Below are 16,461 nucleotides of genomic sequence, written 5' to 3'. Positions count from 1 at the left end.
GCCGCGTGCAGCGGGAGGCGGCGCTTTCTGCACCCTGTGGAGATGGGGAGACTTTGAGCCGGAGATGAGCACAAGCGCCGCTTGCTTGGCACGTGTATATTTCGGTATGCAGAGCTCTCTATATACGGCCTGAAGACAGAGGTCACCAACTCCGAAACGCAGAGCGTCTTTAAGTGGAGAAGCCAGTGAATTCCGTCCCTTGTGCAGGAGCCTGTCGAGTTCATAGGAGCGATTCCAGGCAGGTGAAGGTCAAGGTGAGAGCGGAACGAGCGGCAGCGGCCCTGCTGGGTGCCGGGGGGCCCGTGGGGCCCTGTGGGGCTGCCCGCGTGTGCAGCCCGGCAGGGGGTCCCGCAGCGGGTGCCGGGGGGCCAGCGGGGCCCACGTTGGGTGTGGGGGTCGCTCGTGGGGCTCGGGGCGACCCGGGCGGCACCTGCGCGAACTGGGGCGTCCTGGGCAGCGCCGCGCAAGGGAACCCCCCACGTGGGGCGGAGGAACCCACCCCAACAGCACGAGGGAACCCACCCGTGTGGGGCAGGGGAACCCATCCGTGTGGGGCAGGGGAACCCACCTGCGCAGCCTCCCCACAGGGAGAGGGGCTGCAGCAGCAGCCCGGCCTCTCCCGGCCTCTCCTGCTGCAGCGGCTCCAGCTGCCCTGGCCCCATGGTAGTGACGGCACCAGCTCAGGGCGGGCGTTAAGCCCCGTGAGACTTGCACACGAGCAAGTGCTAAAGTTAAACCCGCGGGCCTTGCTAAGAGCAGGTACTAAAGTTAAACCCGCGGGCCTTGCTAAGAGCAGGTACTAAAGTTAAACCCGCGGGCCTTGCTAAGAGCAGGTAGTAGAGCTGAACGCGCGAGCCTTGCTCGCGCAGCCGCAGAGCCCCCCGCGCCTGCAGCAGGGACAGGCCCCACGTTGCTCCTGGGGCCTCGCCTGGAACCACCCGCCGCTGTATTTTGGGTTGAAAAGGCTAAGGGAAAAAAAAATGTTTACTGTTTTTGATTTACATTGATTTACAATGCCCATTTTGGCTGTATGTTGTGTTAGGAGTCTCCTTTGTCACCACAGTGAAATTTAATCAGACTTGCGAGCAGGATCCTTGCAATATTCACGGGGTTTGGCTGTTTGTTTTTTCAGATTAGCTAATAGGTCGGTAGGATCTCTCAGAAGTTTCCATCAGCTGGTTCTTAGATTCATCTGCTTTCAGAAATGATTAAATTTTACTGATAAACGAAGGAGACTTGATTTTTTTCTAGATGCTGTTTCTGTGAAAGGCTTAACGGGATGCTCTCATTCCCGAGTGATAATAGGCTCTGTTTTGCCTTGCCCCTGCATTAAATCTTCCTGCTCGCACCTCCGTGACGTTTGCTCGGGGTTGGTTAAGGGAGAACCGTGGCTGTTATTGTGCTTCCCTGTGGAAGCAGCCCCACACGCGGGAAGCGGCGGCTTCCGAGGCGGCTCCGGGCTCTTTCCCAAGGGCCCTGCCCCGCGGGAGGGGAATGACGAGACGAGCACGTGCACGGGAGCCGCTGCCCTCCGTACTGGTGTATTCCCCCTTCGCGTGCCCGTTACATTCACAGCGTTTACATTTTGCTTGACCCATAAATAACAGTTGCGAGACTCCAGGGCCGCAGTTTAGAGAGTATTTACAAAGCCCCACATGCATACAGAGCTCTCAATAGCTAGGAGACAAAATTAAGATGCTTTACACTAAACATTTAAAAACATTTTTATACTTAAAAGCCCTGACTAAAATACAAGTGATATTTATTTCATCCGAACTGCTGCTGTCAAACCCCTGACCAATCCAGCTCGCTCGCGTAGCAAACCGCTCTTCAAACTCAGGGATATAAAAATACTCGGCTTTTAAAATTTTACCTGTACAGTATGTACACGTTAAATTATGAATACACTTTAGCCTATCAAATACTACATTATAAATACCGCTGTTCTCCACTCAGGATCGCAGCTGACAGAGTCTGGAAGGTGGATAAGGCGATTCCGAGGGCGGGAGCGGAGCGCCCGGCTTCAGGTCCCTTGGGAAACGTGCGCTGCACGAGCGGCTTCACGGAGCAGCCCGCGGGGCGGCCGCGCTCGGCTCCCTCCGGCCCTGCCGACACCGGCACCGGGAGCAGGAGCAGGAGGAGCAGGAGGAGGAGGAGGGGGGACGCAGGAGGCCCCGCTGCTCGGGCGCTCCCACTGCTGGGCTCAGACCCTTCACACGCAGCCTGGTCCGGGCTCAGGGAGCGCCTCCCTTGGGCACCCGCCTGCCTTACCCAGCGCTCCAGCTCCTAACGCGGAGGCAAAACCAGGACGGCGCCAAGTCCCTTCCTGCTGCCTTGGGACCTGGGAGGGCCCCGAGCGCTTCAAGGCCCATGGTTGACTGCCGCCTCCTTAGGGGAGGACTGCTTGGGATTTTCCCAATCCAAGTTCCAGTTTCTGTGGAGAAACCGTGAGGAGGAAGAGGGACATGGAAGAGGGACCTGGCGAAGCCAGGACTGCAGGGTGGGCAGAGCGCCAGGCGGGAGGGACGCGGTGTCTCCTGGTCTTTGCTGGACACCTCCTGCCCCACCAGGCGAGCAGCGGGCGCGGGGAGCGCCTGGGCCAGGGCTGCTCCCACAGCCCGACCACGACACCGGGGACCCGGCCGTGTCCGAGCACATCATCCGGCGCAGGGACACTTCTTAATGATAGCTTTACAATGTAAACTCTGGTGGGGTTATAATTTACACTGGCAAAGCATTAGGAACCTTAGCAACTTGCCTAAGTACAATTATTAATATAAAAAGACGTGGTTCGGACTGCTCAAGCTGTAGCGGCAGCACTGACTGACCTTCCCGACTGTTAAAACCAATTAAGAAATTATGCAGTTTTTCCCTTTGTGTCCCCTCTTCTTCTTTGCTTTGGTTGTCCTTTGTCCAAACTGAGAACTAGATAACGCACCAGTTGGACTAGAAAGGTCATCTGTGTAGTATGGATATCTCAGCGAGCGCGGCTGCGGAATGGGCTGTCCGAGGAAATACCCTTCCTCTTCGGAATCGGATGACGAGGATGAAGTCGAGCACCACGAGTCGTCCTCGTCGCCGTACAGTCCATAAAACCGGTCGGCCATGCGGCTGCGCAGCGCGTAGTCGGAGGCGGTGTGGGCGTACTGCCCGTAGAGCTCCCCGCTCCGCACGTACGCCCGGAGCTCCCGGGAGCTCCTGTTTTGCAGGAATTTCTCGTGATCCTGGGGAGAGTAGAAGCGAAACCTCTCCTTGGGAGAGCACCTTCTCTCCGCAGCCAAGTTGAGCGCGTTGTCGGAGCGAGACTTCCTGCTCCTTCTGCGATGATGATGAGGCCGACTGCCCCGCTCCTCGAAGTGATAGACCCGCCTCCGAGTCCTCTCGCTCATGGGCGGCTGCCTGATCTCCACGTTCTCGTAACTGCCGTTATCGATAACGTCATCTGAGAACTTCACCTGCTGCGGCCGTGACTGGGACTTGGACCTCCTGAGCACGGGCAGCTGCGCCGGCTTCTCCTCCGGCAGCGCCTTCTCGTGGCCCAGCTCGGAGCTGAGGCTCTTCAGGGACTCGGTGCTGCGGTGCAGCATGGAGGAGTTCAGCGTGCCCATGTTGCTCATCTTCTCGCAGTCCTCCCCCTCCAGCTCCTGGAAGGTCTGCAGGGAGTAGAGCGACGGCCGGGCCTTGCCCTCGCCGTCCAGCGAGGCGCCTGTGGGGAGGGAGGGAGCAGGGACACGGGGGTGAGCGGCCTCGCAGCGGCGGGAGCATCAACCGACTGAGCAGGCCGAGTGCCAGAAAGGCCCTCCCGCTGCCACAGGCCTGGCCTACAGCCACTCGCCACGGCTTAGCTGCTAGGAAGAGGAAGCAGCAGCAGGTTGGGTTTGTCTTAATTACAAGGAGGCCTTATAACAACCCCAAAATGTTCTTACTTGACTTCATATTAAGTATTAGCTCTGCTGCCCAAAGAAGGGGCTAACTCTAGGGATACCAAGACGGAAAGAAGCTTGAAGGAATGAAAAACATTTAAGCTGCTCTAATAGACACAAACCCTGCTTCCAGGAGACACAAGTATTTTAAAACACTCTGCAATCCACGCTTGTCCTTTTTAAGGCTATCCTCTCTCGTGCTTCTGGTAATGCCAGCTTCCCTATTGCAGCTCCTCTCCCGGGCACATTATAAGCAATGGAAGGAGCTGGGCTGTCTTAATTTCAAGAGCAGAATTTTATCTTGTAGAGCAATATGTGCTTGATAAAAAGCTTCCACGTCATTCACAGACATTGCTCGCTACTAAAGCTTTTTAAAAGTTGCACATACAAGCGGCCCGCGTTCAGTACATCCCAACCCACTTTCTGAGCTCTACGAGCACCGCTCGCCTTCCCCCCGTTACCTGTGATGTTGGACAAAGCCAAGGAGTCCATGGAGTCCCGGACGCTCTGCTCTTGCTGCTTCAGGTCAGCGAGGCACTCGAGGGAGCCTCCGTACCAGGCGGCGCGGCCGTGCGCGTAGCCGGCGGCCCCGGCCTCCAGGTCCAGCTCCTGCATCTTCCTGCTGCTGGCGGGGCCCGGGTGGCTGCCGTAGGCAGAGTCGCCCAGGCCGTCCTGCGACTGCGCCCAGTACATGTCTGCCTGGTACTTTTTACTTGCTAGGCTGGGGTTATTTTGTTTCAGGTCCAGCTTGCTCTTGACCATGCTGTCGGAAACCCAGTGCTCGCCCGACGGCGCGTCCCCTTCGGCAGGCTGCTGGAAGAGGCTTTTGTCACCGAACTTCAGGAGCAGCTGGGTCATGTAGTCTTCGTGTTCAGCCCATTCTTCGGGGTCTTCAGGCATTTCCTGCTCTCCCTTTCCTTTCCAGAAGTCTTCGCTAGTGAAGCCGGCCCCCTGCCTCGAAAGGCTCAGGTGATCCAGCTTGCGGGACAGGGTGTCCTCCGCGTCGCTCGAGAGGCCGGGGAACTTGTAATTGAGGGCAGGCGACAAGAGCAGCGACTGGCGGCACTGGTCGGCCGAGCGGCTGCTCTTGCCCATCCGGACGCTCCTCCTGGAGTCTCTGGATCGCGCGGACTGGAAGGCAGAATCGGACGAGTCGGAGGCGTGAACGTCTTCACCCAAGCTGCAGGTTTTTGAGCAGTAGATCTGCCCTTGCTTTGGGAGGAAGGGGCAGCCGAGCAGAGAGGTCTTGCACTGAGCGCAGGAAAAGCAGGTCTCCGTGGCGTGCCAGTGCTGCCCGTCGTAGGTCATCTGAGCGTGGTCAACCCCTAGAGAGGGACAGAGGGCGACACGGTGGGTTCTCTAACAGAACTGCTTGCACAATCCACCACTTCTGAAATGTGAGATTGGCTTTTAAATGGATTTAGATTGACTTTTATCAATGTAAAATGCTGCCGAGGGGCATATTTACCAATGTGTTCCCCACAGGTCTCGCAGTATTCTGCGTAGAGAGATTCAAAGCAGTTGCAGCAGAAGGGCCTGCCGTCCTTCATGATGTAGCGCTGCCCGCCCAGGATGGTCTCACACTCCAGGCAGCAGAAGTGCTTCATGTGCCAGTGGCGGCCCTCGGCTTCCGTGCATTCATCAGCAAAAATGATCTGCAAAAGCAGAAAAGAAACCCTTTGGTTAAGTGGTCAGAATCTCGCCTTAGGACACAGAGCAAGTAAAATATCTATTTTGAACAGTTAGCAGACCAAATAATTCCATTTTATTTAGCTGCTTTGGGAATACAAAGACAGCAAAAAAGATCTTACGTGGCATTCTAATCTCTTAAAAAGAAAAGTATATGTTGTAAAGAGTATTTGAACAATTGAAAAGGCTGCTGTTAAGAGAGCATCCTGGCATATTTGTACAGATCCTTTCTCTAACTCAGGGTACAGAATTCAATTCCAGCTAGGGGCAGGGAGGTGTTTTCTAAACACAGTCACATTGCTTGTGGTATTAAGGAATGAAGCAACCTTCACCTTTCAAACATATCTCCGCATCAGACTTTTTCTTGCTATAAAGGGATTCATCTGAAGCCAGTAACTGCCCAAACAGGCAGGGCAGTTTGTCAGCTAAGCAGTAATAGATGTGTGGCCTGACACAAAATGTATGCAAGTTCCTTACCTCATCGCAGGCTGAGCACCGAGGCTTAAGAAGTTCAGCGTGGTGTCTGCCGCAGTGAATTTTTCCATCCTGGTAGAAGTAGATGAGGTCGACGAGCAGCTCGTTGCAGGTGAAGCACACGAAGCACGAGGGGTGCCAGCACACGCCGGGCCCAGCTCTCGAGGCGAAGACGGCGACTTCGCCGCCGTTCACTTTGGTGCCGCACTAGGAGCGAAACCAGGGGAGAATTCACTTCCCGCCCGGCCCCGGACACGCGCCTTCCCAACACCAGGCCCAGCCCACAGGTCTTACTCCACAGTTTAGTCAAAAGGAAGGAAAAATTCTTAATCTTGGGATAGACAAATTGTGGGCATCCGTCAGCAGAAGTTTATTTTATACAGAGAAATAATTTCACATGTATGCCTGATTTTCATGTGCATTTGTTTCAGTAAGAATAAGAGCAGCTTTTTGCAGTAGGAAACACATCACATATTCAGTACATTCCTAATCATGTTTTGTTTTGCTCTACCTTCATTGTATTTACGTGCAGCTTTAGGAATATTCTAATTTTCTTTTCAGAGCTCAAACGTAAGGAGCCAGAAGCCTACATTTAATAGAAGGATATTGAAGTCTTAAATTATCCTTGCTGCAGGTTCGCTTGCGGCCCTAGGAGCACGTTACCTGTTCGCAGACCGCGTGCATCACAGCCCTGGAGAGCACTTTGATAGTGCCTCTGCCAAGGGCCTCCTTTTTGCGCTGAGAACTGAACATCTGCAGCTCCTTCTTCTCTTCTTCACTTAAAGCCTGGCAGTATCTCACCTGCCACAAAAGAACCCCCCCCCCCAAAACACTTATTTTAGATCATAAGATTTTAAATATATATATATTACATATATATAAGTATATAATAACTAAGCAAACAAAATATATAACTGAGCAAACATATGCAAGACATTAGGCATGCTGGCAATCATTATTAAACTTTTCTAGCTTCTCTGCAGTCTATTTTTGGTTAGTGTAGCACAATACAAGCCTCGTATCGAGAGATATCTTGCATTAGAGAAAAATATATGCCAAATGAAGAAGCAGTCCAGGCAGAAAGCAGTATTTTAGAAAGGCAACCAAAACTCATTGCTTCACCTAAGTAGTTGACTGAAACTAAAACCAATCACAGCCATATCAGTCACGCAGATTTATGTTTCAATGCCCACAGCCCAGCTCAGTCGTGCAGTACACCCAGGCTCTCAAGGCCCTGGCCCCGCTCCTGCCGCCCCAGCACAGAGAGGCTGGTTGTTATTTCGGCTTCTCCCCGGCTCACGCCGCATACGTGGAGCACGAGGTGCTCCCTGTCACAGCGCATCCTTTCTGTGCGCTGCAGAGCAATCCCAGGAATCTGAGGTTCCTGGGATTGCTGGGTGGCTGCAAACACTATAAAACCGACCCGTGGGAAGTTTATTGCACCGCCACCAGCCTTCCCAAGAGGCCAAGGCAGCGCCCTTCCAGACAGCCCTTATCTAGCGCGGCCAAACAAAGGGGGCAGCGGCAGCCCCACGCGGCTCCAGGGAGAGATGCCAGGGAGGGCAGCAGCTGAGGCTGCTGAGTCAGGAACACGCGGGTAGGGAATGCTCAGGTAACAGCAGCAGGCAGGAGCATTCCTCTGCAAGCTCCGTTTTTACCTCATTATCGTGCGGCGGCAGCTGATAGAGCAGCTGTTTAATCCGGTGTTTCTCGCCGGGGCTGTTAATGTACGGGACCTTGTCCTCCGGCAGGCAGGCAAAATAGAGCTGTACCTGGAAAGGAGACAGGCAGGACTCAGGCCCAGAGACACCCAACACCAAAGCCTGGTTCCTTCTGCCACCATTCATCCCAGGTCTCCTTTGCCAAGGGGAAAGGCCATGCTACATTAGAGCCGTGACAGGATTTGCGCCGAAACTACGAGACCCAGAGGAACGAACTCAGCAAACCGGAATTGCCTCTGCTACAGCTTAGCACCCAGCTGCTGAATTGCTTTTCTGGAATGCAATTTGCAGTGACAATTAGGGGTATCATAAATTATGCACATTTAATGTTCTCATTATTGCCGCCCCCTTCGGGGCCGGTCGCCGAGCCTGTTGAAATTCCAAGTCCCCTTGTGCAATTTAGCACACCAAGGCATGAAGCTTTCCAGAAAGCAGCCGCTATATAAACACGTTTAATTTGCTCTGTGCATTTTACACGTTGCGGAGACAAAAGCTGTTTTGTAGCCTCCTGCTGATCAGGTTCGTCCCCGGCATCGGCTTTCATTGCTTCCATGTGATCCCCGGGGAGAAGGCAGAACCGCCCCTGCCTTGCGAGCAGGCTGCCTCCAGCCGCAGGTCAATCAGCCACAAATTAGCTATGAAATTTTCATGGGCTGCACACACGCTCTACAAACCTACTTGGAAATATTTTCAGATCAATCTCCACTCTTTTTATTATTATTTTCAGAAAAAAATTACGACGGGAAAGCTGTAATGAATGCTACGACAAAGCCCAATGGCAAAAAATATTTTTGTGGAACAGCTACAGATTTATTGTTTTTCCTATGCAGCTTCCAGCTTGTCACAAGGCCTGGGGCAGTAAATAAGACCTGACTATTGGCAAAAATATTACTTGCCATCCAGATTTAAATAACGCTTAGGTCAACAGCTTATTACCGTGCAAGATAGATGAAAAAGGAGGCAACAATCAGTCACTTGACTGAGGAAACAATCAAAATTATATGGGAAAGCTTGCACGAAACATTGTTTGGCTTTCATTTATCCAGCATTTGAACATCAAGAATCTGCTGTAAGCCCACCTACTACTGATGGTATTCAACAAAGCTGCAGGAGGAACTAACAACGTGCAGTAAAGAGGAAGCTTGCAAAGACACTGCATGCCTGTTTGGTTATTATACTGTTTCCAATGTGCATATATTCTTCTTAAAAAAGAATCTGTAATAAGTTTCAGTAGGTGGAATATGAGGCAATTAAATAAACTGGATTTACTTAATTGCTCTGGCAAAACGTTAACTTGCAGAATTTGTGAGGATTCTTATATATGCGCTCAAGTGAGAAAAACAATTTCACTAAGTAACAATTTATTTGCCATTGCTGCCGACTTGTTGATTTATTCATGATTAAATACAAATCTCTACGTAGCAAAAATGATGCCTCTTTTGTATCTTCATAAATATAGACTGTAAATATAGACCAGCTGCATGAGAGTTGCTCTCCCTCCTTTAACAGGAAGTCCCTGTAATCACTTAACACCACATAACCATTCAACAGTGAAGCTCAGCTCCTGGATATTACGGAATATACCTTTTCAGTATACAGTTACAAGATCATTAAAGAGCTGCTATTGGAGTTTCTTTTCAGTTCTGCCAAGCAACTTGCTCACTGATAACTGAACTTGTGTTTCCATTAGTGTTATGTTCTAATGGATACGGAGGAAGGGGAGCAGGGAGAAGGGAAGTGCACGAGCAGCTCCCGAGCCACAAGTGGCTGCTCCAGTGAATGCATGGGAGAAATCCTGGCAGACATACAGTTATTTAAACTAAGGTAAAATATGTTAGCGATTGTCAAAATGACAGAATACTTTCATTTTGGTGTGCTATGGTAACGTTCATTTGTCTAGCTGTCAAATCCCTAGTTATTTAGGCAAAGGGTTGTATGAAACCAGTTAAGTACTACCCAGGTAACACAGTGCCACAAGGAATGCCACGAGCACGAGTTTAACCAAGACACCTATTTCAAGGAGAAAGTGAGTGTTTTCTGGGCTGCATTGACTCTACAATAAATACTTGTGTGACACACATTTATTGAAAATACTAGACTAATACAACTAAAAAAACATTTTTAATTTATTCCTGAATGACCGGGATTTTAAGCTCCCCTAAGACTGTCTGACTGGACTATTAAACAAAGCAAGAAGCTAAAAGTTTTAAGAATAACCCTAAGAAGACCTGTATACATGTGAAAACACTTAAGGCCCTTCCGCAGGGTACCACTCCCTGCAGCAGCTCCTCCTGGGGTTGCTTTAAAGACACGAAGCCCGGGGGGCTGTACCTGCTCCGGCCTCAGGCCCGGCGGCACCCAGGTGTACTCCTCCAAGGCGCAGCCGGAGTCGTCGTCGGACGTGGAGCTCCGCTGGCAGCCGAACGCCAGGCCGGTCGCTTTGGGCTCCATGTCGAGCGGCGGCGCGAGGGACCCTTCAGCGGCAGCGCATCGGGCAGCCCGTCTGGAGAAAGACATTCCCAGCGTGTTAATTAATGCCAACCTGCAGGGACTAACGCTTGGGGTAAATAACCTTAGAGCAGGTTAGCGTTCCTTGTGCTGTGTGGCATTCAAAGCCATTGCAGTATCCTCGCAGGATACTTGCTACAACCAAAGGAGTAGGAAGGAAAACTAGACACTGGCACAACCGCATTTAGTAACCAACGCAGACTGCAATATACCACTTGCTGTCCTTTGCATTTCTGCTTGTTTTGAAATATTGCAGGTTAAGCAAAGACTCATGCTGAGCAGATAATAAAATGAATGAGCAGATAATAATAAAAGGGGTAACATGAGTGCTTTTGTAGTTGCTATCAGTCCAGTAACACAGAAGAGGTGAAAACAGCTAATCCAAAACTTTCCTGGGGAAAGCTGGCTGGGCGGTTGTTAGTGGCCCCTTTTTATGGAGGGAGGCGTGAAGCGGGCAATGAAGGGCTGCTGGATGCTTCCCAGATCTTTGTGTGAGCCCTAGGAGGGCAGGAGGGTGGCAGGGCAGGTAAATATCTGAAATCCAATTACGGGAGATTAGGCTCTGTAAAGGACACGGTGATTGCTGTGATTAACTCCAACCCTACAGGGCCAGGCCTCCTCCCAGCACTAAGTTTCCGGGGCTCAGTATCAGTGGGACTATTCTGAGTCAAAACTGGCCAAGAAGGTTCTCACCAAGATCCACTCCACTCTGCAGTACAGAAAAAGACCTCACTGCATAAATGGTTTGCACTGGCAGAAGTTCCTAGCAAGTTCTGAAGAGGAGTTTCAGTGAAGAGGAGCAGATCACAGCAGACTAAGAAGGACGGACTTTGCCAGGACTGACATTCTGATCAGCTAATCAGTTAAAACCAGGCTCGACAATGTCACAAATTAACTCGATGTGCCCCATTTTCCACAATTCTTTCACCTATCCACCTGAACACAGGTGCCATTTTCTCTGTGCTAGATGTGGGCTGGCTGCAGAAGAGTTTCCTCTTTCGTTTCACATACGAGCTTGCTGCTGGGTCCAAAGGAGGGCACAAGCCGAAAAACTTCTGGCTCCTTTCACATTACAGATCCCATCACCACCATAGGGCAAAAAAATAAGTTATTGGTAGATCCTAGGGGAAGAAAAGTTTAAGATGTAGTAGCTAACTAAGCTGCTTGGTACACAAGAGTTGCTTCTCGCTAAGGAGAGGCCTGGGCCGCTGGCTGGTGGCAGACACCAGTTACTCGGTGGGGCAGAGCTAAACTTGCTCCGTGGGAAGTGGCCTGCACGCCCACAAAGCAAAAGCAGACAAACCAAAAACCTCACAGAAATGATGATATTTAGCATTATACATTCTATCTATTTAGCATTACACATTCTATCTATCCCTGTTTTCAATACATCTATACATTCCCACAGCCAATAGAAAGTGATGGAATTACTTAATTATTCCACCAGGCTGTTGTTAGAGCTCAAATCTCTTAACTGAAGATTTTTGTTAACTTTATTCCAAAACTTCCTGTTTGAAAACAAATTGGATTTACTGCTAGATGCCAATGCACTATTATTGCACTGCACAGCTGCACTGTAATAAAAGATTTATTTATTTATTCTTAAGAAAACTTCCAACCTCCCCTAAGAACAGCGTATTTCTACAAAGCTCAGTAGAAGTCAGGCAAATTTCTGAAATATTTGTCCAGTTGAACAACTGAAGGTTACTGTAATTGTGTGTGTGTGTGTGTGACCAGAAACACAGAATAGCTGAGGTTGGAAGGGACCTTTAGAAATCACTGGATCCATCTCCCCTGCTCAAGCAGGGCCACCTAAAGCAGGTTGCCCAGACTGTGTCCAGGTGGCTTTTAAGCATCTCCAAGGAAGGATGGAAGCTCCTCAATGTCCCTGGGCAACCTGTGCCCATGCTCAGTCACCCTCATGGGAAAACTGTCCTTCCCAAAGCTCAGACAGGCCTTCCTGTGTTCCAGACTGTGCCCACTGCCTCTTGTCCCAAGTGGAGACAGAATTGCTTCCCCTGCCCTGCTGCCAACACTCCTTCTCAGGCACCCCGGGCCACCAGTGCCCTCCTTGGCCGCAGGGCCACCTTGCTGGCTCAGCCACCCGTCCTCCTGCAGCACTTGTGGGTCCTTCTTCCCCGCAGCTCCTGCCGGGCCTGTGCTGGTTATTGCTCCCCAGGCGCAGGGCTCTGCACCTCCCTTTGCCCAGCTGCGCGGGGTTCCTCTCCACCCGCCTCCGCAGGGTGCTGAGGTGCCTCCGAACGGCAGTGCAGCCCGCGGGTGCCAGCCACTGCTCCCACGTTCTGGTGGAGGGAGGGAGGGAGCCCCGGCCCTCATCGGCATCTCTGAGGAGGAGCTGGAGCCGGGTGCTGGTGCCCGTGGAGCGCACGGCTGCTTACCGCTCTGCACCGAGACGCGGTGCCGCCAAGCTCGCCACGGAGCTCAATGTGGAGCTCAACGTGGAGCTCACCACAGAGCTCAATGTGGAGCTCAACGTGGAGCTCACCATGGAGCTCAATGTGGAGCTCACCACAGAGCTCAATGTGGAGCTCAACGTGTAGCTCACCATGGAGCTCGCCACGGAGCTCAACGTGGAGCTCACCGTGGAGCTCACCGTGGAGCTCACCGTGGAGCTCACCGTGGAGCTCAACGTGGAGCTCAACGTGGAGCTCAACGTGGAGCTCACCGTGGAGCTCACCGTGGAGCTCACCGTGGAGCTCACCGTGGAGCTCACCGTGGAGCTCAACGTGGAGCTCAACGTGGAGCTCGCCACAGAGCTCAATGTGGAGCTTACCACGAGGCCGCTCCGGCTTCGCTCCGCAGCCTGCGGTCTGGACAGGAAGGTTCAGGCAGACTCTCGTATTTGCTGTTTTACATATTAGCAGCAGGCAAGGCAGGTAGATTGTAGCCTCACTAATTAGCACGTGCAACTTCATCCTTGGAGACCTTTCCCTCATTTCCTCTTCTACGGTTTGAAGCTGACCTTTTAAAGCAATCATTTTCAAGAGGTGCAAACCACTTGTGCTTCGATCGCTAGCTGAACCCAAGCCACCCGCACACAGCTTCACTGGCAATGAACAGCACGAATCCCTCTGCCTTGTTCGCTCCTACAAAGCATGCGTCAAGAAGGCAAGCACAGCCTATTGAGAAACTAATACTGGGCTGAATTAGCAAACAAATCTCTAAGAGTTCAGTCTTGAATATTTAAGGCACTAAGACAGACATCCTGGTGCATACAAGATCCCCTGGGTTAATTTCCTTCAGATGCTGAGATGTTGTTACAGACAATACCGAGCTGCTTGCCCTCCCCGCACACCAGGAGACGTGAGGTCAGCTGCCAGGTATGCTCGGTCCCTACTGCCCTGCAAAGCCGGGGGAGAAGGGACAACTGAAGAGCAGGATGGAGCTGTGAAGTGGCTGCAAGCAGAGCAGAGCAGAGGTGCTGGGGTGCGAGGGCGAGCGCCTCGCGTCCCGCATCACGGGGGCCCACGTGAGTCGCCCTTCACTGCAGCCAGCACTAGCGAGAAGCCCTTTTTTCCAGGGGATCTCAGCAGTCAGCGCTCCGCTTCACAGTTCCCCTTTGGAGTAAGGAGGGTTGCTGGTTTGCAATAGTGTCACTAATTAGCTGAAATCCCAGGGGATATTCCCAATCCTTACATCTGTGTGTCATAAGGACCTGCTGATCACATTAGCTTATTTTCTCCACTTGAAAGAAAAGGAGGGAAAGCTGTGGAAATGAATGCACCTTAGCTTTTTTGAGCACCTTTAAACCCTAAGGTTACCTGCTCCTCCTGCTTAGCACCAACACTGCTTGACAATGTTAGGATTTCAAGTATGCCGAAGATACACAAATGCAGGAGCCTAATTCCGAGAGAGGACCAGGCTGATAAGAGGCACCCCGCAGCTTTCCCACCAACACTGATCCTGTCGGTGTCACCAGTTTTACCTATTTATTTCCAACATCCTGCTCTCCAGCTCTAACGAGAGAAAAACAGACACCATGGCTCATGAGCCCTCTAAAAGAGGGCACCTTGAGCACAGGTGCTGGAGAGTAAAGGAAAAACACCCCGCCCAAAGCACAACACTGTATGACTCAGGGTCTCCTCTCCAAAGGAGAGTCAGATATGTTGAAAATTAGTCTCATAAACCTCAGTGAACTGAGATTACTCACTTAAAAATGTTATCGCGATGCTAACACTAAGTCAGCTACAAATTAACCGATGCCACACATTAATATTACAAGTAGGGGGCTGTTGCTGAGAGCAAGGTTCCTGAACACAGCCCAAGTCACCGGACAGCTATTTGCAGGCTATTTTAGCAATTGCTTGTTTGGAAGTTCTCCTTCCTCTCCGGCTCCAGTGTAATTTGGTTTGCATTTTAAAACTGCAGGGTTCAGGAAACCTCCTCCCCACCCCCCAGCCCCTCTCATTCTTCAAAGTGCCCTGTTTAAGATGATGACATCCTAAGGAGGCCTCCAATGAATATAAACAACAGCTGAAAAAATACAAGATTTGTGAGGGATGATTGGAAAGGAGGGTGTTCTGCTCGTGCCATGGCATCCCCGAAACACAGCTTTTTTCCAAGCTTTTCTCCAAGCTTTGAAGTTTTAGCCTCCGTTCGGAGGCAATCCCACTAATAAAGCTTCCCAGCCTGTGAGGAGATACTTCGCTGGCACTCTGACAACCGTGAATCACACAACTGAATCAACCAACCAAATTGGATTTAAAAAGGAAAGCAATTAATGCATTTTTCCCCACCTTTGTATTAAAATGGCCACCTATGACTCAATCCTCAGAGGTCAGAAGCGAGGGCGCGCTGCATTCCTAGTCCTAAACCCGCTGCACGTTAAACGTTAGACTCTTGTGCTTACCGCACAACCGCTGTGACTCCAGCCCCAAGGTTATCCCGGTTATGTCCCACCGGCGCCGCTGGCCACGGGGAAGGGGTCATGATTTGTGAGCACAGTCAGACAAACATCTCCTTGCCCATCCCCTGCTGCTCTGCTCTGTCCTGCGGGGCAAATTGTTTAACGACCTTTTTGTTCGCAGGCTTGTTAACAAGGCTATAGGGGCCCCGAGATGCATATCGCAGGCACCGCTCACCCGCATGCAGGGCAAGGCAGGCCCAAGGAGTTAAGATTGCCAGCCCGTTCACCTGCTTATTTAACCCCTAATCCACGACAATTGAGCTAGAAGAGGAAGAGCCAGAAAACGAGGAGTAATAATTTAAAGTCGTGTTACCAATGCGTTAGATGGACGATGGCAGAGCCCTGTGGCGCAGCGTGGGTCGGGTTCCCACCCAGCACTGACAGCTCCACAAGCTTCAGGCCCGAAGTGGAAACTAAAACTTGGAGCAGCACCAGCACGCAGCAATTTCTGCAGCTAAGTTGCTGGATTCAGTTAGTAATATCCAAAGGAGAATACTAGGGAGGAAGCGGGGTGGGAGGAAGGAAGCTTGTGAGCTTCATCATTCAACGGATTTTAGATGGAAACGAGAAGAACTGACCAAGAATCAGCCCGTGCACAGTGACCAACAGAAGAGTTAAATCCTCTCTGGTCACGCTGCAAGCCAGAGATCTCTTTCCCAACTGTAAGTCCAGCAAGTTGGGGAATTTTCTTCCCAGGAATGATGCCTCCCAATGCTGCCAAGGCCAGTTCCCGGCACTGACAGGAGGAGGGAGCGCAGCGACCAACATCCCGCACCCAGCGCTGCCCCAGCTGTGCTAATGCGGCACCCACTGCGCTGGGGGCCCAGGGAAGCTTCTCTCCCCACTCCCCCTGCGAGGGTACGCAGACCTGGAAAGGAGGAAATCCAGCCTTTACAGTCTCCCATTGATTTTTTTTTTTAATTCTATTTTAACCAGCAGCCAGACTTTACTCCAATGTATACACACACTCAGGTTTCACCCCGTCACCTGTTGGCTCCCGAACAACACCCTCCTTTGTTAGGGCTCGCAGCCCGCGACTGAGAGGAGTTTCCAGGGAAAAGAGCCTGCGGAGGCGCCCGGCCGGCCGCGAGGCGGGAGCTCCTGTCACACGGGAGCGCGGCCGCGGCTGCCGGGCCGCACGGGCCTTCCCGCTCCCCAGGTGGCAGCCGGCTCCGGGAGCCGGTGGGCGGCTCTCGCGGCGCCGGGCGCTGCCGCGCAC

At 51.8% G+C, this 16,461-nt stretch overlaps 1 protein-coding gene across 1 annotated transcript; it reads right to left on the bottom strand.

The window, feature by feature from the left end:
• Positions 1–1,628: 1,628 nt before the first annotated feature.
• Positions 1,629–10,296, bottom strand: PRICKLE1 (prickle planar cell polarity protein 1). The gene is made up of 7 exons (XM_026050291.1): positions 10,139–10,296; positions 7,745–7,858; positions 6,750–6,887; positions 6,090–6,293; positions 5,392–5,578; positions 4,385–5,248; positions 1,629–3,706 (listed from the first exon to the last, which is right to left on the bottom strand). The coding sequence occupies exons 1-7, from the start codon at positions 10,256–10,258 to the stop codon at positions 2,850–2,852; spliced, it is 2,484 nt and encodes an 827-aa protein (XP_025906076.1). The 5' UTR covers positions 10,259–10,296; the 3' UTR covers positions 1,629–2,849.
• Positions 10,297–16,461: the final 6,165 nt, after the last annotated feature.

This window comes from Nothoprocta perdicaria, unplaced genomic scaffold (assembly GCF_003342845.1).
Source record: "Nothoprocta perdicaria isolate Ctin4 unplaced genomic scaffold, notPer1 scaffold_67, whole genome shotgun sequence".
Classification (NCBI taxonomy): Eukaryota; Metazoa; Chordata; class Aves; order Tinamiformes; family Tinamidae; genus Nothoprocta; species Nothoprocta perdicaria.
Note: the sequence above shows the minus strand (reverse complement) of the source record. Positions and strands in the feature narration are given on the sequence as shown.

Excerpts from the sequence above, each read along its gene's own strand:
- PRICKLE1 (XM_026050291.1), bottom strand. The coding sequence starts at position 10,258 with ATGGAGCCCAAAGCGACCGGCCTGGCGTTCGGCTGCCAGCGGAGCTCC. Across the intron at positions 6,294-6,749 it reads TGCACGCGGTCTGCGAACAG|TGCGGCACCAAAGTGAACGG; the intron begins GTAACGTGCTCC and ends TTTCGCTCCTAG. Across the intron at positions 5,579-6,089 it reads GGTGCTCAGCCTGCGATGAG|ATCATTTTTGCTGATGAATG; the intron begins GTAAGGAACTTG and ends CTGCTTTTGCAG.